Source organism: Mustela erminea, chromosome 7 (genome assembly GCF_009829155.1).
Source record: "Mustela erminea isolate mMusErm1 chromosome 7, mMusErm1.Pri, whole genome shotgun sequence".
Lineage (NCBI taxonomy): Eukaryota > Metazoa > Chordata > Mammalia > Carnivora > Mustelidae > Mustela > Mustela erminea.
Window position 1 is genome coordinate 24,215,509 of NC_045620.1, and position 22,879 is coordinate 24,238,387.

General features: G+C 40.7%; 1 protein-coding gene across 1 annotated transcript; it reads left to right on the top strand.

Moving 5' to 3' along the window:
- The first annotated feature begins 64 nt into the window (after positions 1–64).
- EIF2S2 (eukaryotic translation initiation factor 2 subunit beta) lies at positions 65–21,195 on the top strand. The gene is made up of 9 exons (XM_032350921.1): positions 65–207; positions 5,521–5,698; positions 7,409–7,512; positions 12,536–12,671; positions 13,300–13,400; positions 14,263–14,411; positions 16,980–17,036; positions 18,937–19,022; positions 19,630–21,195. Exons 1-9 carry the CDS (start codon positions 193–195, stop codon positions 19,803–19,805), a joined length of 1,002 nt encoding a protein of 333 aa, XP_032206812.1. The 5' UTR covers positions 65–192; the 3' UTR covers positions 19,806–21,195.
- The last annotated feature ends 1,684 nt before the right edge of the window (positions 21,196–22,879 follow it).

The window sequence follows — 22,879 nt, forward strand, 5'->3', positions numbered from 1 at the left end:
TGCGCCTTGGTAGGCTCTGCGCAGGCGTATTTCCAACGCTTGGGAGGAGAGGGCGGGGTATCGTTCCCTTTCGCTGATGCAAGAGTCTAGTGCGGTGGTAGGAGAGGTGTCGGTAGGAGCAGAGCTGCCACCGGGGCCTGGGGCTGACCCGTCCGACTTCCCGTCTGTGCTGAGCCCACTCGAGCCGCAACCATGTCCGGGGACGAGGTGAGGGCCTGAGCCTGGCTCTGGGGCTAAGGACTGAGGCGGAGAGCCTTAACCCACCCCGGTGTGGGAGACCGGGCCTGCGGCCTAGCGGCCGGCCTCCGCCATGTGGGGCAGCCGGGCCTGGGCGGCTGGGAACGGTAGAACCGGTGAGGACTTCGGAGCCGCGGGCCTGGTGGCGCCCGGCTCTTCTCAGGGCGGCGGCGCCGAGGCCTGCTTCCTCCTGTGCCGGGCGTTTCCGGACTTAAGAGCTCGTTGAGTCGCCCTCCCAGAAGGGGGCTTGAATGCCCGGGTAATTCCCCGAAAGAACGAGATTGGGGCTGCCGACCGCTGCATTCCTTTCGATTTGACAGTGCGGCTCCAACTCTCCTCGCTGGGCGCCGGGAGTGCCGAGAGGAGCCTTCCTCAGCTCCGGCGGAGCGCCCTCGTTTAAAACTTTGTAGGCTGGCATGTCCTGGCCGGTATCCGCCCTTATTCTCATCTCGAGCATTATTTCTTTAAAAGACCGAGGGGTGAGGGAGATAGGACAGAGGAAGAAGACCCTTCAGCCTCAAAAAGTGACTCACCTCGGAAAGTTTTAGGGCGGGAGTCCCTGAGCCTTCCTGAGCAGAGCTCACAGCGACGTGAGCGGGAAGATGGGGCTACGAAGCTGGCTGGATCTTATTCCACCGTCGTGCTTGTACCTCAGCAAATTTTCTCAAATCCCTTTTAGCCAGATTTATTCCAGTTCATGTAAAATCAAACGGCTTAAAATGAAATCTGATTTTAAGTACTGTCAGTAAGTATTGATTGAGGAAAACTACGGCTTACCGGCCAGCTCTCCCCGCCAAAAAACAAAAAGCTCTTGAATTTATAATAATTCACTTCGTAAATATTGGGGTGCTTGGCCTATAGCGCCTTGGAGAGTAGGAGGAGGAAAAAATCAGGGCTTTCTCGAGCGTTGGTTTTTATTAGGTAGGCCCTGCACGAATTTCCACAGTAGTGGAAAGGCCTGATCATAGGGTAAAGAGAGTGGTCAAGAAGGCAAGTACATGTGCTCACAGAAAGGATATTCTCCAATTTGGTTAGAGTGAATTCGCTTGAAATGTAAGTGGCGGCTAATTCGTGGAGGGATTTGAGGACCACATAAGAAATTTGGATTTTTTATACTGGAGGAGTAGACTCCAATCTCACATATGATTTCACCACCGTGTAAAATTGGTATTGTTACACCCATTTTAGAGATGAGAGAACTGAGGCTTAGAGAGTTGTATGATGCCCATGACTAAATAATAAGTGGTGGATTGAGTAGCAGAATACCAGATCTCTGCGAACAATACTGCCTCCATCTAAGTCACTGGAAGGCTCTTGCTCTGTTAGGAAATAACTGAGAATCTAAATGAAGTCGGCGGTTCTTGCTTGGAGGTCATACTCTGACCTCCAAGACATTGCTCTGGCTACTGTATTTTTCAAAAGTTCTGAGAGTGGCAATGTTTCATGCTTGGTTTTTTTCCTACTCATTTTCTAAAATTTTCATAACCTTTAACAGTGCCTTTGTAGGTACGGTGTGGTACTGTTCTGTGTATGGGGTTTATGGTAAAGTACTCACAAGTGTTGGACTTAAGAGATCTACTATTAGCTACAGAGGGTAGAAGAAATAGGGCCATTTCAACATAGCGATTTGGGGAGCTGGAGGATTCAGTTTTAGCAGTGGGGTCAAGTTTTGAAGGAAGTGGAATGTGAATAAATTATTGAAGGGTGAACAAGATTTTGTCAAGCAAAAATGGCAGAACCAGCATTCCAACAGAGGGCTTTGGAAGCCAATAAAGTGTTAAGTAGCTTAGCACTTCGCTGATCTACCAGTCCAACTTCATTTTATAGGCAGGAAGACTAGGGCCTAGGCAGCAAATTAGTGGGACTAGAAACTCAGCCTTTAGCTTCCACTCTGGAGGTATGTTCAGGATCTGGTTCCTCAGTACTGTTGACTAAATTAGTATTAGGCAAGTCCTTAACTTCTGACTACTTTACAGACTTTAAGGATCAAGTGAAAAGTTGTACGTGGAAAAGATTTATAAACTACCAGGGTCTCCCCAAGAGACCCTGGGCCTAAGATAGAGGGTTAAAGAACCTACTGTTAGTTTTGGGTTATTTTTTTTTTTCCTATTTTCTCGCATTTCCTTCTTTCTTTAAGTACTTTATTGATGTATAGCTGACATAAAATAAACTGCATACATTTCTTTTTAAACCTGGTAATTAAGCCAGAAACTCACCAAAATATAACTTTCTTTAACCTAGTGGAATCCTGACCTTTAAAAAGCAGTCTTCTAGAATCATGGAAATATCCCCTAATCTTCAGGCATTCATTATTTTTCAGACCATTTTTTTTGAAGTGCTGTTAATAACTAAGATTACCTCTTATTACTAGGCCTCGTTTACAAATTGTCAGAGCTATTGGGTTTTCACACAACGTGGTAGGATGTTTTACAAAAGAAGTTTTAAACTAAAAAAAAAAAGTTCCTGATTAAAAATGGAATGTGTGTTGTACAAAGTTTACAAAACACAGAAGAATACAAAGAAATAAAAATCTTGTCACCCAGAGAGGAGAGTATTTAGCATTCCTTCTCACCTTTTTTCTCTAGGTTCTTTTGTAACTAACACTTGCTTCCTGGGTGTGGTGTGACCATAAAGTTATCATCTTGGGTAATGAGAGTAGGTTACCACTTTTCATGAAGCATTTTAGCATTCTCCAGCCCAGCCCAACCTGGAAGTTGAAAGTGAGAAGCTGTTTTTGAAAGCTTTGCTGTGGACTGACTTAAAAAAAAAAATCTCAAGAGGTCTGTGGTTTTTTCCTAAGTGTACTGTTAGCAACTATTTGCTTCTCAAATCCAAACTAGTCTCATAAAACATTTTGAATGTAATAATTTGTGAGACATGAAAATCTTTAAAAATATATATTTTTTTACTCAGCACTGACATGGCCTTGTATTTTGGGGGAGTACCCCTCTGGGCACTACTGTGGGATCCCTGGTTTCCTTATTTTTAAACCTTACTTTGGTAGGTGGTGTGAGTATATGAGGGAATAACTATATGTCTTAAGTATCCAGAGATAGTAATTGAGAGAGATGTTAATTATTTCAGTGTATAATTCCTGCATGTTTATTACTCTTTACAAGGCTACAACCAAACTGTTTGCCTATAGATTTAAGTATGAATGTTTTTCAGAGAGTAGGAAGATAGCTGTGAGGCCATCCTCTTATTGAGAATCCCTCCTATCTTTGGTCTGTCTTGCTAAATAATAGTTAAAAGGTAATTAGTATTCCAGGGAACTTGATACTTGGGGAAAAAAATGCAATACATTGTAAGCCCTGCCAGACAACCAAATTTCTAGTGCCTTGTGTGTTCTCTGTCCTTTTGCCAAATCTCCATATTTCAGGAATGAGGATAAACTGGATACCTCCCTGGAATAGATTGCAACATTCATGTAGAGTGACCCAGGACCTAATAGTTAGCAGTGGGGAACTTCCTGTTTCTTCAGTCTTCTTTATTTTTTATATCCTCCTCTTTAAGTTGCTCAGTAATGTTCTTCAGACTGACTGCATTTCAGAATTACTCATTTGCTACACAATTAAATCTTGGTGAAGGTGGAAGAGGAAATCTTTGAAATGAGGCTGTGTCAATTTCCAAAATATCTTGCAGATCCTTTTTCATTGGGTGAGGACGATAACTACCCTCCCTTAATTACAGACCCTAGTTTGGTTCAGTTGGTTGAATTTGGTTCAATTTGGTTCAATTGGTTCAGTGTAGTTCAATTTCTCTGATGTACTTGGATGATAAATTTAAGTTAATTGGAATCGGTTTGAGGAAATTTTTTTGAGTGTTTCATGATATGTCTTGAAATTTGATCACCCCAAGTTGATGAAACTTCAGTGATAGGAATCAAGAGATACCATGCTTGGGGCGCCTGGGTGGCTCAGTGGGTTAAGCTGCTGCCTTCGGCTCAGGTCATGATCTCAGGGTCCTGGGATCGAGTCCCGCATCGGGCTCTCTGCTCAGCAGGGAGCCTGCTTCCCTTCCTCTCTCTCTGCCTGCCTCTCCATCTACTTGTGATTTCTCTCTGTCAAATAAATAAATAAAATCTTTAAAAAAAAAAAAAGAGATACCATGCTTTGTGAACTATAAAACATTATATAAATTATAATAATTGCTAACATTTATTGAGTACTTTTGTTCCAGGCACTGTACCAAGTGTTTTATATTTAATTACTCATTTAATCCTCCCAATAATCTTGTGAGATTTGTTTTTGGTTCTGCTACTGATCTCCATTTTATAAATGAGGCATGCAAAAGGCAAGAACTTATCTGGAGTAACACAAGTAAGTGCGTGCCAGAGTCAGGATTTGAATTCAGTCAGTTGGGCTCCAGATCTTTGCTTTCAAATACTTCTCTGTCACAGCAGATCATTGGGCAAAATCCTAAATTGAAGCATGGTAGAATTTAGACAAAGATTGGTAAGGGCTTAGAGAGAAATACTTGAGACTTGAATCCAATTCTGTTTGACTTCAAAGACCTCTTTCCATTTTACCAGGCATCTACTCTAAATGTTGCTAAACTCTTGTGTCTAAAATAATCTAGTCTTTTTTTCCCACGTGATCAGCGTATACAAGATGCCAAAAATAAGTTATAAATTAGTTTTTCACTTACTCTCTAGTGGACATTAGACTTAGAATAGCTAGGAAAACTTAATGTTCCCAAAACAAAAAGCAGAGTAAAAGCTTATGGAACTTTCTCTTATTTAGAGATTTGCTATAGGAAGAGGGTCTGATGGATTTTCTTAAAGATTTGTCTGAGCTTGGGGAGGCGTGTCGGGATGGGATGAGAGACGTTTTTGTTTTAATTATTTATCAGGTCAAGTCTCCCGGCATAGCAAACCAGCCGTAAATAAAACTTGCGTAAGCTGCCGAGGCATTGGTTTTCTCATCCATAGAGTGGGGGACATAGCATAAGTTGTTGCTAAGGTCCCTTCCCAAGTTCCATGATACATTTATAAAGTCTCCAAATTTGTTCATGAAATTTAAAAGTGAAGTTGCTGTATCTTGTGAGGATTTACAAATTTAAAGGCATGTGCACGTGTTTCTGAACCACACCCCTCCCCCACCCCTTTACTAATAAAGGTAGGTTGTTGGATGGACTTCCTGTGTATGTTTGTAAAATCCTTTTTGGTACTTTAATGCACCATATATTGTACTTTCAAGCACATATTTTTTGAGTATACAATATTTGGAATGTGAGTATCTTTAAACACAATCACTTGGTTCTTTTTTTTCTTTCTTTAAACAGATGATTTTTGATCCTACTATGAGCAAGAAGAAAAAGAAGAAGAAGAAGCCTTTTATGTTAGATGAGGAAGGGGATGCCCAGACAGAAGAAACCCAGCCCTCAGAAACAAAAGAAGTAGAACCAGAGCCAACTGAGGACAAAGATGTAGAAGCTGATGAAGAGGACAGTAGGAAAAAAGGTGAGTTGTAGATATGGAAGAGTCACTGTTGTCCTGTGAGACCTGGTTCTCTTTTGTGTTTTGGATTTTGTGCCTACAGTGACCTCTCAGCCTGGTAAGTGAAGTTGAGGCTATTAACATGTTGTATGCACTTGGTCTTGCCAGATTTCTGATAGATTTATTCCAGAGAAATTCCTACCAGTCCCCAAGTTGCAGAGATGACAAAACCTCATCATCTCAGGCCTGGTTTTTCCAGTCTTCCCTGTCAGGTCTCTATTTTCCAGTTTAAATTGTAGTTGTATTTGAGTGTAGGCAGAAAGACATTGGAGCAAAATAGGCATTTTTGTATCTTAGCAAATCTGAGAATCTATAGAAGAGATTAAAATTATAGCTTAAAATGTTTGGATTTAGACACCAGTGTTTTAGTCCCTCTTGTGTTCTAACATAAGACACCATTTGATTACTAGAAATAAATGATACGGTAAACATGATTTATGTCTGTTGAACATACTAAACTGTTGGCGATGGGGAGAACTGACATTTATTGAGCATCTAGTATGTGCTAAGCATCTTTTACATGTTTAAAACAAACTTGAAAAGTAAGACAGGGGCTCCTGGGTGACTCAGTGGGTTAAAGCCTCTGTCTTCAGCTCAGGTCATGGTCCCAGTGTTCTGGGATCGAGCCCCACATTGGGCTCTCTGCTTGGCTGGGAGCCTGCTTCCTCCTCTCTCTCTCTGCCTGCCTCTCTGCCTCCTTGTAACCTCTGTCTGTCAAATAAATAAATAAAAATCTTAAAAAAAAAAAAAAGTCCACTTCCTTTAAAAAAAAAAGTGAGACATTTTTGTGGTAAGACAAATGAATTCGTAAGTAGCTCCTTGAAAAACCGTAGCAGATGGATCCTATAGTATTCTTAGTGTACAATAGGGCAGGACAAATGGAAGACTTATTGAATAAACCCATTATTACTAATGGTGGATAAAGTTTCAAATTGTAGGCTTAATGAATGTTATATACTTTATAAGGCCTTTTGTTGATGGATTGATTTTAGTAACAATGAGCTAACCACTAGTATTTAGATGAAAAAAGTATAGCACCTTAGTAGCCAGTAGGGAGGTAGATAAGCCATTAAGTATCTCTGTTGGAGTAACAGAGGGTTACTTCTGTTAACTTAGGCACTTAGGAGGCACCTAAAACCCAGTTGGGGGATAGGGTTAGAGTAGGCTTCTTGGTGGAAGTTACTTCTAACCAAGATCCAGTGAGATGAAGTTAAGTGCCACATGAGAGGGCCAATGGGAGGCTTTAGGTAAGAGACTACACACACGACACTAAGAAGTAGAAGTAGTTTAGACTAGAACCAACAACGAAGGGTTGGTAGATGAGAGCATGGCCAGAAATGGAGAGAGAAAGCTAGAGAACCTTGGAAATTGTGTTAGAACTCTGACTTTGTCATAAGAAAAATGAGGCATTGTATGTATGGTCAGATTACTAAAATTATTCCCAACATGGGTCCCCTAGCCAGGTTTTTCCTACAAAGCCTTGACTTGACCTGCTATTGAGTTTTTCAGAACTGTGATCTTGGGTTGTAGAGAGACCACTGTACTAATTAATACCAAATCTGTCTATTCTGGTCACTTGACTAATTAATAGCTGAAATGTTGGTTTAACTCTGTTTGTGCTATACCTCCTGCTAGTTGTTAATAATTTTTACCCTTAATTATCTGTATTTTTAGATGCTTCTGATGATTTAGATGACTTGAACTTCTTTAATCAGAAGAAAAAGAAGAAAAAAACAAAAAAGATATTTGATATTGATGAAGCTGAAGAAGGTGTAAAGGTAGTATTGCTTTCTTATTGAAGGTAAAATTTGACCTCTCGAAGGTTGTTAATGGCTGATGTTTCTTTTGCCTCAACAGCTTTGCTTTTGTTATTAAGTACTTGATCAGTGTTAAGGTCATTTTCTTGGGATTGTGTCTGACTAGGTATCTTAAAGGAATTATGGTTTAAAGGAATATCAATTGAGTTTTACACATTGTATTGCAGGTGCCATTAAAATAATTACAAAATGCCCTTGGTCATTGACCACACTGAGATTGGATGAGGAGAGATATCTGTATAAGTGAGAAATTCTGTGGAGCATATATTCATATGGTTTCTTCTTTTAGACTTTTGGTAGCATGTTGAAGATACACAAACTTATGCATGTTCCTCTGAGCAGCAAAAAATGAACCCCAGCTAGTGATGGTTGGTGGCTGATGATTTTATGGTCTATAGGAGAATGGGAGCACTTGGTTTTATGGGGTTCTCTAGTCTTTTAGGTACATGAGGCCCTGTGATTTTCTTGTTACTCGATCAGTTTCCAATATAAATATCTCAAAATTCTTTTTAAAAAGGATAGATTAAGAGGTGGGTAGGTGGGTAAATAGAAGGATGGGTGAGGAAGGAGATGAAAGTCTGTTACTCCCTTACTTAGAGCTACTATTTTAAAGACCCTGTCCAGGACTTTTGAACAGAGCCCATACATCTGTTTTAAAAATCCAGGATAATAGCAATTTTATGTATATACAAGTGAGAAGGATTAAGCATGAGAACACACATACACACGTACTAAGTGTCCCATTTTATGCTCTTTACCCCAGTTTTGTTTTTTTTTTTTTTTGTAAGATTGGTTCCCTTTTTTCTTTAATTAACATACAATGTGTTATTTGCTTTGGGAGTACATATCTGTGAATCATCAGTCTTACACAATTCACAGCACTCTCCATAGCACATGCCCTCCCCAATGTCCATAACCCAGCCACCCTATCCTTCCCCTCCCCCCCACCCTCCAGCAACCCTCAGTTTGTTTTCTGAGATTAAGGGTCTCTTATGGTTTATCTCCCTCCCAGTCCCATCTTGTTTCATTTTTCCTCCCTACCCCCACAACCCCCACCCTGCCTCTCAGATTCCTCATATCAGAGATCATATGATAATTGTCTTTCTTTGATTGACTTATTTAGCTTAGCATAATACGCTCTAGTTCCATCCACATTGTTGCAAATGGCAGATTTCATGCTTTTTGATGGCTGCGTAATATTCCATTGTATATATGTACCACATCTTCTTTATCCGTTCATCTGTTGTTGGACATCGAGGTTCTTTGCATAGTTTGGCTGTTGTGGACATTGCTGCTATAAACATTTGGGTGCAGGTGCCCCTTTGGATCACTACATTTGTATCTTTAGGGTAAATACCCAGTAGTATGATTGCTGGGTCATAGGGTAGCTCTATTTTCAACTTTTTTTTTTTTTTAAAGATTTTATTTATTTATTTGACAGAGAGAGATCACAAGTAGGCAGAGAGGCAGGCAGAGAGAGAGGAGGAAGCAGGCTCCCTGCCAAGCAGAGAGCCTGATGTGGGACTCGATCCCAGGACCTGAGATCATGACCTGAGCCGAAGGCAGCGGCTTAATCCACTGAGCCATCCAGGCGTCCTCTATTTTCAACTTTTTGAGGAATCTCCATACTGCACCAACTTGCATTCCCACTAACAGTGTAGAAAGGTTCCCCTTTCTCCACATCCTTGCCAACATGTGTCCTTTCCTGACTTAACTTGAGCCATTCTGACTGGTTGTACCCCAATTAGTTTATTTGCTCAAACTCAAGTAAATAAATTGTATCCCACATGTAGTAGGAAATGTATACAGTAGTAATTCATTCAGTTTTGGAAATGGTCACAATTTTGATAACTTGGTTAATTCAGCAGATATGTATTGGTAATTACAGTGAGTCAGGCATTGTGTGCTAATTGCTAAGGAACGGAAATGAACAAGATATTTTTCCTTTTAAGAGATTATTTTAGGGCACCTGGGTGGCTTAGTGCGTTAATCTTTGCCTTTGGCTCAGGTCATGATCTCAGCATCCTGGGATCAAGGCTTGTGTTGGGCTCTCTGCTCGGCAGGTAGCCTGCTTCCCCCTCTCTCTTTACCTGCCTTTCTGCTTGCTTGTTCTCTCTCTCTCTCTCTTTTTCTCTCTCTCTCTCTCTCTGTCAAATAAATAAATAATTTTTTTTTTTTAAAGATTATTTTAGTTCAGGAATAATTTAGACTCCTTTAGAACAAGACGGCTTTTTGTGTTTGTTTATTTGTTTTAAAGATTTTATTTATTTGACAAAGAGAGACATGGCAAGAGAGGGAACACAAGCAGCGGGGAGAGGGAACACAAGCATCGGGGAGAGGTAGAGGCAGAAGCAGGCTTCCTGCTGAGCAGGGAGCCCAGTGGTGGGGCTCCATCTGAGTACCCTGGGATCATGACCTGAGCCGGAGGCAGATGCTTAACAACTGAGCCACCCAGGTGCCCCCGAACAGGATGATTTTACCTAGATTTATCTTATTGTCTCCCTGTTTGGGGATTCTCTTCTTTTCCTACTATTGTAGGGAAACGGAAAGATTATACTGAACAAATGAGGTTTAAATATCCTGGGTAACAAAGTGACATATCAGATGTGCTATAGAAGGTCTTGGTTAACAAGGTTTTGTTGGTCAGTTCCTTTAGTAGCTTTTGTCCTGAAGAGTCACGTTATAAGCTCTACTCTTACGAAATGCTTAAATACTTTTTTCTCTGCTATTGAAGGTATAACATAGCTTGTTACTACAAGTATCCTCATCAGGTAAGGCATGAAGTTTAACTTGAAACTAAAGTGTTTTTAACATAGGGGTATTGGGTTACTCATCCACCTGAATTTTCAGACCATCACAGGGCTTTTGAAAAATTTTGAAAAACACTCTGCTATTTTCTGTGTTTCACTGGGTCTTTGCTTCAGGAAGTAGATCTTACTGGAATGAAGTCAATAAATAGTATAGGACTAGAAATTAGTTGTTGCGTGCTAATTTATATAAGCATTATCTTTAAGTTTCTTGTTTAATGACTGTCGTCTTGTTTGATGACTGTCATCTTAGAAACTAAGTTAATATCCTCTTTCTTGTTTATGTGTTACCCAGCTAATACATGTGAGAGGATTGGTTTTTGATTGCCAAATGTGGCATTGCGACTACATACTTGGATTTGGGATCTCAAGGCTGAGTGTCATTTACTCCCAGCTATCCAATTTTTCTGCTAAGATTTATGAAATTACAGTGGCCAATGTCAGAGTACTTCAGGATGTAGGCTTGCAAAAATAGACCTTGATAGGTAATATTGACAACATATAAGCTGGTCAAAGGATGGAGAGATTAGAAGACTAGAGACTGAGACTGGCCCTTTCTGATCTTCTGGGGTGTGTCTGACTCATTTCTAGTGCCCTGTTTACATCCATAACTACAGCAGCTACTCTTGGGATCCAGGTTTACCTTGTCTCCATCCATTCATCAGGTGAATGTAATTCTCTGGGTTCTGCCTTTTCCCCTCTTTCATGATGTCATTTATTGAAATGATGCCTAAAGACCTTTTCACAGTCTGATGCCAGGCTGACTGTGATATAATAAGAAAACAATTATTTGGTCTTTGTCCCCAGTTCCTGGCACAAGACTTCTAAAACCCTTGGCATCTCTGGAGTGATAAAAGTGTATTTTGAGAGATGACTAGTGGCTAGGAGCTCCTGGATAGCTTTAGGGTGGGGGCTGGTTGTCAGATTAAGCTGTGATTGAAGGATTGGAACTTTCACATACACAGTCCTTCAGGGAAAGGGGCTGGAGACTGAGTTCAGCCACCAGTGGGCAATGATTTAATTAATCTGTCAGTATAATGAAACCTACATAAAAGCCCTTCAATGGAGGTGAACACGTTGGGCTTTTGGGCAAGTGGTATAACCAGAGAAGGCTCTGCAGCTGCCTCACCATGTGTTTGGTGTCAGGAGGGAAAAAACACTTCCATTGATTGCATCAGAATACTTAGAAACTCTTTAAAATAATCCTGAACCCTACTGCTGCTGAAGATTGTCAGTCAAGATACAAGATTTTTTTTTGAAGATTTTATTTATTTATTGTAAAGAGAGCCCACATGAGCAAGAGGGACAGAGGGAGAGGGAGAAAGAATCTTAGGCAGACTCTGCACTGAGTGCGAAATCCAGTGCAGGGCTCGATCTCACGACCCCAAGATCACAATCTGAGCCGAAACCAAGAGTCAGATGCTCAACTGACTATGTAACCCAGCTGCCCTAATACAGAACTCTTTTAAAGATTTTAGGTGATTTTGACAGTGGTCTGGTTTGGAAACATGGGCAATACTTGTAAGATCTCAAGGCTGATAGGTAAAAGAAAGGAAAATATGCCACAAAAGTGTCTTAAGGAGAGGTACCTCTCTGGCTCAGTCAGAAGAGCATGTGACCCTCTGATCTCAGGATTGTGAGTTCAAGCCCCCACATTGGATGTGGAGCCTACTTTAAAAAAAAAAAAAAGATGTCTTAAAGAACTTCCAGCTTAAATGACAGACTTTATTTATTTATTAAAATTTTATTTATTCTGAGAGCGAGCACAGAGGGAGGAGAAACAGAGACCTACTGAGTAGGGATCCCAGCACGGGGCCCAATCCCAAGACCCTGAGATCATGACCTGAGCCAAAGGCAGAAAGATTTTATGTATTTATTTATTTGAGAGAGGGAGGGAGGGGCAGAGGGAGAGGGATAGGCAGACTCACCACTGAGCACAGAGGATGACACAGGGCTCATGACTTGAGCTGAAGTCAGACGCTTAACTGACACAGCCATCTAGGTGCCCCTGAATGGCAGACTTTCTGAGCCAGTTTGGTTCACCTGTGAGAGACATTGCTTATCTATAACTTCAGTTGTGAATATTTGTTTTCCTCCAAAATGATGTCAGCCCATGTAATTAAAAAAAAAAAAATAGTCTTGGTATCAAAATGTTGATTCTTATATCAATTTCTTAGGATCTTAAGATTGAAAGTGATATCCAGGAAACAGCTGAACCAGAAGATGACCTTGACATTATGCTTGGCAATAAAAAGAAGAAAAAGAAGAATGTTAAGTTTCCAGATGAGGATGAAATACTAGAGAAAGATGAAGGTAATATTGGGGCTCAGCACCTCATTTCTAGGTTACACAAGACTTTGGCCTAGTCTCTTTGATGACTTCTTATTTTTCTCTTCTCCTTATTTGCACTGCCTGATAATGGAAACTGAAAGGAAGAAGTATTTAACTTGATAATGAGACTTCAAGATTTCATGGGGGGAGAATTTGGCAATTGGGATTACATTAACTGTAACTGGATTTTAAATAATCAGAATTTTTTTTCATTTTTTGTTAAAAGTGCTGTTTTATTAGCTCTAAGTGCTAAAGTTCTTTAGAGAACTTCAGTATAGGTAGCAGGTGGATTTTTACGGATGTGTATGTTTCCTAAGTGCTTCAAAACAGCTGGACTTTTTCCCTCTACTTATCCCATTGCATTATGTTATCTTGTGTTTGTTTTTTGGTGTGTCTGTTATCACAAATTCCTAACATAGATGTTTCTATTAAGGATTATTCATGAAAGTTGTAACATTGCTGTCTTGAAGGAATAACAGGTTGGTTTTGAGCCTTGATGCTTTTTTGCGGGAGGAAGACAAATGTCTTAGAAGCTTTAATTTCTCCAGATCTGACTCCCCCCACTTTGTTACTGCCCACCCCTCATTCTTGTGATCTTTATTATCTGTAGCTTTAGAAGATGAAGACAGCAAAAAAGATGATGGTATCTCATTCAGTAACCAGACAGGTCCTGCTTGGGCAGGCTCAGAAAGAGACTACACATATGAGGAGGTAAGATAAATTCTGTTATGAAAAAGGGCTAAGATGTTCACTAGAATTCAGAGAAGAGCAAGATCTTTTATTTTTTAATAATTACTTGGAGTGAGAGAGAATGTGTGCTGTGTGGTGGGGAGGGGCAGAGGGAAAGAGAATCTCCAGCAGACTCCTCACTGACTGTGGAGCCTGGGTTCCATCTCATGACCCCTGAGATGATAATTGGAGCTGAAATTAAGAGTTAGATACTTAACCAACGGAGCCACCCAGGGACCCCTGACGAGCAAGACCTTTATACTGAATTGGAAGGGTCATTTAAGAACAGATCAGGAAACAGACCCAGAGAGGTCATAGTCCTTGTGCAGTGTTGCCTGATACCCTCAGATACCCAGAGTTCAGCAATCATCATGGTATTCACTGTTCCATCTGAATCTATGAACTTCTGAGGACATGGAGCCCCTTAATTGGGAGAGCAGTAGAGGAAGGGGGTGAGACTAATTTAGGGCCAAGGGTGAGTCGAGTTCATTTCTTTGGGCTTTCCTGAATCTTACTTTCCCATGTATCCTATACTTTCCTGTAGAAACAGCAAAATTAGTAGGGCTTATTCATTCATTCATTCATTCAACTTTGAACTCAGTATTGCTCAGCATCCCTAATAGATCAGATCCTGGTTGAGGATTGAGTCCTGCTCTTAAGGCGCTGCCAGAACATGTAGTGATAAATGTGTGTGTTTAGTAAAAAGTGTGTATGTGCTGCTGAAGTGAGCAAAAAGTGAGTACAAAGTGATGTTTGCTTTGAAGGTAAAACAGTGACTCAAGTGGGAATTTTAAACTTCTGCTATTTATACAAATGTATGTGAATATCATTTGTTTCTCTATAGCTACTGAATCGAGTGTTCAACATTATGAGGGAAAAGAATCCAGATATGGTTGCTGGAGAGAAAAGGAAATTTGTCATGAAACCTCCACAGGTTGTCCGAGTAGGAACAAAGAAAACTTCTTTTGTCAACTTTACAGATATCTGTAAACTGTAAGTTGGTTAATGGGGAGTCCTCCATCCCAAATGCCAGATACTCAGTGGAGGATATGTTAAATGTCCTTATTGGGCACTTTGTTGCAGGTAGAAGGAAAGAGTGCACAAGTGTCAGGGTTGGTTTGAGTAAGGTTCACAGTTTAAGTCTGTCAGTTCTTCCTAAGGTGAGAAAAGCCAACTCCTGCTGACTCATGAGAATGGATCCTAACCAGATGGAGTGAAGGGGGAGGAGGCTGGATGTAGTCCTCAGACAGGAGCCTGGGGAGCCCAGCTAGGGAGGTGGTAAAGCGCATTAGGCTGGGTGGGCCTGCCACACAACTGGAAGAGTGAGCGCCAGGACAGCAGCTGAATTTGGAGTGCCTCCTCTTTGGATGGTCATTGCCAAGACATGGTCGATGGGATTGCAGCTTTCTTAATAACCATCACATTCCATATGTATCTCACCCCCAGGTCACTCCCTGGGCCTGTCACTTCTCCTAGCTCAGCTACATCTTTTCTGACAGGCTCCTTAGGGCAGCTGACCTTATCTACTGTTTGTCGCTCAGTTTCATAAATGATACATGCTTATTGCAGATAAAAGGCAAAACAGTGATGAACACAAAAGAATAATTACTAAAATTCTTCCACCCTGAGGTCATCACTTGGTTTCATTATAGCCATTACTCAAAAGGTTTTAGACTTTTTGCTGATAACAGCAGTAGTATATTCTTATTTTAGAAAATACAGACATGCTAAAGAAAATGAAAAATCATCTGTAAGTCTACCATTAAAGATAATCATAACTTAATACCTCTATGTTTAGCTAGTATTGTGCATGTAGATATTTTAAAATAGATTGGTATCATACTGTGGGGTTTAACAAGAGTTTTCTCAATATATCACAAAACTTTTTACCATGTCATTAAATAGTCTTCAGAAATGTTTTGAGTAGCAACACAACATATTCTAACAGTTCCTTAGCTGGATATGGTTGCTTCTGAGTTTTCATGATCAGTGGCAAAGCTTCAGGACAGATCCTGATACATGTATCTTGACAGTAACTCGGAATAGAGCCTTAGGGCAAAGTACTGCCGAACTGAAAGGATTGGGTTATTTTTGTGGCAAATGTTAGCAGATTGCTTTCCAACAATCTACCAATTTATATCCCACTAGCAGTGTAGGAGCTTGCTTGTTCTATTATATTTTTCACCAACCCTTACTATACTTTGGGAAGGAGTAACTTAAAAATTTTAATAATACCTAGTTCCTGGAACAAGTTCAGACAATGCCAAGTGAAGAGAATGATTTTTTAGAAAAGAATTATTTTAGAGAGCACAAGCTGGGTGGGGATTGGGGCGGGGAGCAGAGGGGGAGGAAGCAGACCCCCCTGCATACGGGGCTTGATCCCAGGACCCTGAGATCATGACCGGAGCTGAAAGCAAGAGTCATACACTTAACTAAGCCACCCAGATGCCCCCCCGACCAATGAATAGAATTAAGTTTAAATACTGAATGGCATTGCTCTCTATTTGCTTTTTCCTATTTGGGTGGGGAGGGGGTTTGTAATATACATATCTGCCTTGTTCTAAAAGCAGGCTACCATAACTTATTTAACTGATCTTCGGTTGCATATTTAAGCTGTTTTCAATTTTTCTGTTTTCTTATATTTATATGTATATCATATATATATAATTTTTAAAAAGGAAATAACATAGGGATTAGCACAACAGCCAAGTGTCCCATTGCCTGGGTTTCATACATTTTGACCTTTGACATTTGTGCATATTTTTCTTCTTTAAAGTTTTGTTTTTTCTTAGAGAATCCCATGCAGTTTCCACGCCTAGCACAGAGCCCAGTGAGAGGCTTTATCTCACAACCTTGAGATCATGACCTGAACCAAAATCAAGAGTCAGACACAACCAGTTGAAACACCCAGACACCCCTAGATCTTTTTCTTCTTTAAAAAGGGTTTTAGGGGCGCCTGGATGGCTCAGTGGGTTGAGCCTCTGCCTTCGGCTCAGGTCATGATCTCAGAGTCCTGGGATCAAGCCCTGCATGGGGCTCTCTGCTCTGCAGGGAGCCTGCTTCCTCCTCCCTCTCTGCCAACTTGTGATCTGTCAAATAAATAAAAATCTTTAAGAATAAATAAATAAAGAGGGTTTTACAGTTACAATCAAGGACACCTGTGTATCTCTTTCTGATCCCTTTACCTTCCTTCTCAGAAAGAGGTTAACCTGTAAAGTTGGTGTTACTTTTTCTTTTTTAAAGCATTTTATTTATTTGACAGAGAGTACAAGCAGGCAGGGTAGCAGGTAGAGAGGGAGAAGCAGGCTCCCCCTGAGCAAGGAGTCCAGTGTGGGGCTCTATCCCAGGATCCTCGGATCATGACCTGAGCCGAAGGCAGTTGAGTAACCTAGCCACCCAGGCACCCAAGTTGGTGTTATTTCAGGGTTTGATGAACTAAACACTAAAATTCACCAAGTAGTCGAGTACAGATAAAAACAGCGAATAGGGTGGTTTTTTAAAAGAGATTTTGTAAGATTTCCAGTGAAAGATAAAAGTTTATATATTCCACTTTCTTTTTAGATTACATCGTCAGCCCAAACATCTCCTTGCATTTTTATTGGCTGAATTGGGTACAAGGTAAGAAACTGTATTCACATTTATATACAGTGATAGCAGTACTAGGTATTTCTAAGGAACTTCTCATAACTTGAAAGGGATATATAACACACTTAGAATTCACATGATGATAATCAGAGGAACTTTTAGGCCAGGGAGGGAGGGAAACAGTTTCTGAGAGTTTAGCTGCTTAGGAATAGGGAATAGAGTTAAAGGGGCTCATCCATACAGGCCTGCTGGTGTTCCTGTCATTAATTAGAATTTTGGGGTGTTCTCAGCAAATACTAGACTTTTAGGCCAGAATTTATTTTCTGAATTGTTAATAGGGTATCAAAGAAATGGACTGATGAGTGGCACAGGAGAAAACATTGAAACAGAGATCTATAATTAGTTATTTCCCAGTCTTCAGGACTCACATGTTGAAGGCACCAAGCCAGTCCATTCCCATTCAGGGAGATCATTACCCCATGGGGCCCATCCCAGTGAGTATGACCATAAGTACTAGGAATCCCAAAAGTTCCTTTAAAAATAAGTAACACAGTCTTAAAGCATGATAATGATGACTAACACATACTGAGTGCCTACTGTATGCCAGGTACTATGGGAAGCACATTTGGGGGCACTGTCTCAGTTAAAATAGTCCTGTGAACTATAAGTGGAAATTAGTATTACCCATCTTACAGGTTTGGAAACAGGTTCATGTGAGTTGCTCACATAGCTAGTTAATAGCATAATCAAGATAGTAAACTCAGTTCTGCCTGTCTCTAGAGCTTGAGCTCTTAAAAGGCTTACAAGGATTAATTCAGCTTGTTGGAACGGACTACACTTGCTGTGGGGTTAAGGGGTTAATTTGACTAGTGGTAGATAGGTAAGCTCTGTTGTAGAATTGTTTTAAATGTAAATGTTACATTATTTTTAACTTGTATAAACTAATGAAGGAATAAAAGCTAGCAGTGTTCTACTTCTCAGAATAATCTACAGTTTTTGTAGAGGTGGGGTATTATAACAAGTTGTGACCAGTGAACTTGTGGTCAGTGGGCTAAATATTTTGGGGTTGTTGAGAAAATTCAATGTCTTTTCACAGTGAATGAAAAAAAATTTCCTACATCAAGCAGTGGAATCACCATAGCCTGGAAATTAAGGGTTACAGTACACGGAGGATGATAATAAAACCTTATAGTTAAAGGAGAATCACAGGAGAGGTTCTTAGCAGTCAGTTTTATGAGATACAAAACAAATATAAAATTAATGCTACCTGGCTGAATTTTGTTTCACTTTGTGATATGTAACAAATGATAATGCCTATCACACAGCTTTACCTTATCAAAGTGCTTGTCAGCATCTTCTTTTTTTAAAAGTACCATTGACAATATGTGACCTGTGATTTCAACTGCACTTTATTGGTAACAGCTTTAGAGATACAATTCACACATTTAAATGTACAAATGGCTTTTAATATGTTGACACAGTTGAACAACCATTACCACAACCCATTTTAGGATATTTTCATCCACTCAGTGACTGAATCAAAACATTGGGTGCTTAGAATTTTTAGAGATCTAGCTCCCTTCCTGTTTCTATATTTATAGATTATAGACCCCCCTCACTGTCTTGTACATGGCATACATTCAGTAGAAGCATCCCTTTCCTTTGTTGAATAAGCCATCACACAGTTAAGGAATCAATTTGTTAGACTTAATCATAAATCTGTCACTGGAGATTTAATTGGTTGAAACTGGACTTAATGGTAGGAAATAGGAGTAGGTCATCAGGCACCAGCTACTTAAATTTTGAAAAATCAGGTAGTACAGCACTGCTCCTAGAACTTGCCTATGCCATTGAATATATTTTAAATAGGCCCTGGAATTTGGTTTCTTACAGGAAACAAAAATAATGGAGAAACTTTTCTTTTCTCTTATAGTGGTTCTATAGATGGTAATAATCAACTTGTAATCAAAGGAAGATTCCAACAGAAACAGATAGAAAATGTTTTGAGAAGATATATCAGTAAGTGTATATTATATTACTCTGAAATGTTCTCAGTCAGGCTGTAATATTTTAGGGGAGATCCACTGTTTTCTTAATGAGGCTAGAATGGGTGACCTTCAAAGATGAGGGAAAATGATGGGAATATGGGACAGCTCAAGGGGACTCTTGGCAGCTGCTTAGGGGTATGAGAAGGGTTTGGCTTTCTTAAAGCCCATCAGATCAAGGCTATTGGTTTGTTCTAGGCTGAAGGCCAAGTTAGGGAAATCTCTTTGCAGTCAAGCCTGGACTGCCTTTATCATCTTCCTAATCACTTGAAATTGGCAGGTGGTATTCCCATCTAGGAAAACTGTTGTGTTCTGACTGGCTCTCCTGTAGACAGAACCAGGAATGGCATCTGGCAAGCATCCCTCCTCCTTGGACATTTGGAGTCCTTGGTTTAGTACCTGAACCATCACAGCAGACAGCTTGTGTCTTTTTATCCCTAGAATATCTAAGTTAGGCTAAAGCCTTCCCTGGTCTGGGTGCCAGCCTGGGCTTGTGGAGTCCATTGTAGATGTTTCCGAGGGAAAGAAACCTCTGGCTCACTGCAGCCGCCAGGTAATTCTGAATGTTGCTTTTCCTGCAGAGGAATACGTTACCTGTCACACGTGCCGATCACCGGACACGATCCTGCAAAAGGACACCCGACTCTATTTCTTACAGTGCGAAACTTGTCATTCTCGATGCTCTGTTGCCAGCATCAAAACCGGCTTCCAGGCTGTCACAGGCAAGCGAGCACAGCTCCGTGCCAAAGCTAACTAATTGGCTAACCACCACTGATTTTGCAAAGTGTGTTGTGGAGATTTGGCTGGACAGGTTTACCATCAGAGTGGGTATACCACTGTATTAAAAACAAGATAGAAAAGCTGCCAGGTTCTTTGGCGTGTGGCTGGTTGGTCTGAAATCCTTGCAAGATGCCGATGCTCAAGCTGTTGACATACTCATTGCCACTTTAACAACTGTCAGAAAAACGTGATGGGGTAAGGCGGTGCTTTTTTAAAATCGTTCATAGACTTATGTAAAATGCAAGATAAATTAAAGTTATTATAACAGTGATTCTTTCAATTTGGTTTGTCAGTTTTCTATAAAAGTTGTGCTTAATGAATTCAGCAAAAACAGTTTGTGCCTGGGCTCTGGTGAGGTCTATCTTCATCCTGAGAAACTGGACATTGGAGGTCGTTTTTCTTGTCAGCTCCTTTTGGGATAAAGCTTCATGAGAGGGTGGTTGGAACATGGTATCTGTGAGGACAGCCTGTTTTCAGTGTCCAGGGATTGAGTACATAGATTTGAATTCTTTTCATTAGGTGAGGAATTACTGCTACTACCTCACTACTAAGTCGTCCAGCTGTTAGCACATGAGGGGAATACAAGGTGCTAGGTACCCTCCCTCTCTCAAAATTTTCTTTCTTGCTGGCCACTAAGAAAATCTTGGAAACAGCCTTTAACGTCTTCTAAACAGCACATGAGAAAAACCCTACTTGGGCATCTATTTATTGGTGAGGAAGGCATTGTGGCACGTGATTGTACCATACAGAACTGAATCCAAACCATGATGCTAGAGAATACTTTTCTTTTTCCCAGCTTCTGTTCTGGGTTTGAAAAAGACCCACCGTAAATGCTTTTATTTTCTATATTAAAAGTAATTTTTTGGTGTGACCATGAGAAACTTAAGAGGTGATGGTGCCCGTGTGGTGCTTTTGGTGCCTCCAGTTCTGCCGCCTGAGGATTTGGCTGAAAGCTATTTCTCCATATAGCACAGAGAGATAGATCATTTCATGTGTCTGCTGGGATCTGCCTTGCACACACCTGACGATAAGGGCATACTGCTGCTCTCATGGTCTCACTGCCAGATTCCTAAGTGGCCCCAGGAGCATTCGCTCAGCCCTGAATGTCTTAACCCTGTTTTTAATCACTGTGACCTCTCAAGTACAGGCCAGAAACACCTTGGCCATGAAATGGTGGAGGGAGCAGAGTAGTCCCTCGACCTAACAGGTCCCAGGGAGACCACATACACTGGCTGAGCTGCCACCACTGCCCTGATGAACTCAACTGTTTATGATGCCATCTTCCTTCTTTTGTATCTACGCCCACACAATTCCCAATGTCCAATGTTACTGCGTGAATAAAACAAGGATTAGTGCCTCTTGTGTAATTAGCACTCCATTGCTTTTGTGTGTATCTATGTGTTTCATTCATTTTTTACTTTAGTGGGACCCCCTAGGGGAGACAGGATTTTACTATTTTACTTGTGTGACAGGTTGGCACACAGTTGTTGTTGTAATTTCAACCCAATTGTAACTTCATTCTCAAAATTATTTCTGAACTGATAACACCTTTTAAGACTGTATGATTAAAACTGAATTAACTCTTCATTAACCCACTCAGTTTCGGCCTGCCCTAAATTACCCATTCATAGTAGCCTTTATGCATCTGTCTCTACTACCTCATACCAACCAGCTCAGCTGCAAGGAACCTTCTGTAGGGTGACAAAAAAGGCAACTAGAGGATCTGTGATCAAGAAGAGCCAGGTTTTGGTTGTAAGAAAGGAACAAGACCTTTTCCAAATAAGACCATTTTTAAAGTGTCTTAGGAGACAGTCCTGAGGAGTGTTCGTAATTATACAAAGGGGAAAAAAGAAGGGTTCTATTGGTGGTTTAAAAAGTTTGAGACTAGATAAACAGGTTACATGACTGCTTTATTCTTTAGTATGCTGATGTGCATGTTCTTTCTGACCCCATCCTGGCTCACTCCCCCATTTCCACTGCCCACTGCATATAAAATAGTGCACCATAACATAGGCACCAAGAACAAGGGGTTTTGTTAACTCAGGCACCCCTAAGTACTGAGAGCAACCAGTTCCTAACAAGTTGTAGGTGTTAATACTTTAGTTTCAACAAAGATTTTTGAGAGAGAGCACAGGCAGGTGGGCAGGATAAGCAGACTCCCCAGCTAAGTTGGAGCCTACTGTGGGGCTCAATCCTAGGACCCCAAGATTACAACCTAAGCCGAAGTCAGGTCACCTAATGGACTGAACTACCCAAATGTCCCTTGAATGAGTTTCTTTAAAAGAAACAAAGAGCCACCTGGTGGCTCAGTTGGTTAAGTGTCCAACTCTTGATTTCAGCTCAGTCCTGATGCTAAGCCCTGTGTCAGCCTCCATGGTGGGCACGGAACCTGCTTAAGAGTCTCTCTTTCCCCCCACCCCCACGCACACCCCCTGCCCATGCTCATGCTTATTCTCTCTCTTGTACTTTAAAAAAGGTGGGGGTGGGGGGACAAGAATATGTAGACTTTTATAGCCCCTTCTCCCCTGACATCCTGCAGTGTAAATGCTCTGCAGAAAAAACTTTGGCTGGACATCTTAAAAGAAATGCTATTTTATGTGAGGCCCAGTTCTGACCTGACCTTCCCCCACCCAGATCCTTTGCCTTGGCAGTTCTAAGGTTTCACATTTCAACAGAACATTAGATTTTGCAATGTGTTTTTAGAGTTTGGGCTTTGTAGCATTTGGTCTTTATCAACTGAAAAAATGGCTTTATAATTAAAAACTTAATTCCCATAAGCCTATCAACATTTTAGTATCAAAAACATTTTTCCAAGTTAGTACAGTCTTCTTAATTTTTTAAAACTGCAGAGAAGTCCATGTTATACCATAGTTTATTAAATCAGTGCTTTGATGGGTATTTGCTAATTCTTAAGACTGCTAGAGCATGGACTCTGAACAGTCTAGAATGGCTTCCCATTAAAGATTGCTCTTGGGTTGGTCGTCTTTGTCTCAGAACCTGATAAACCCTGCCACCCTTGGCCATCGGGGCATCAAACTCCCCCAACAAAAA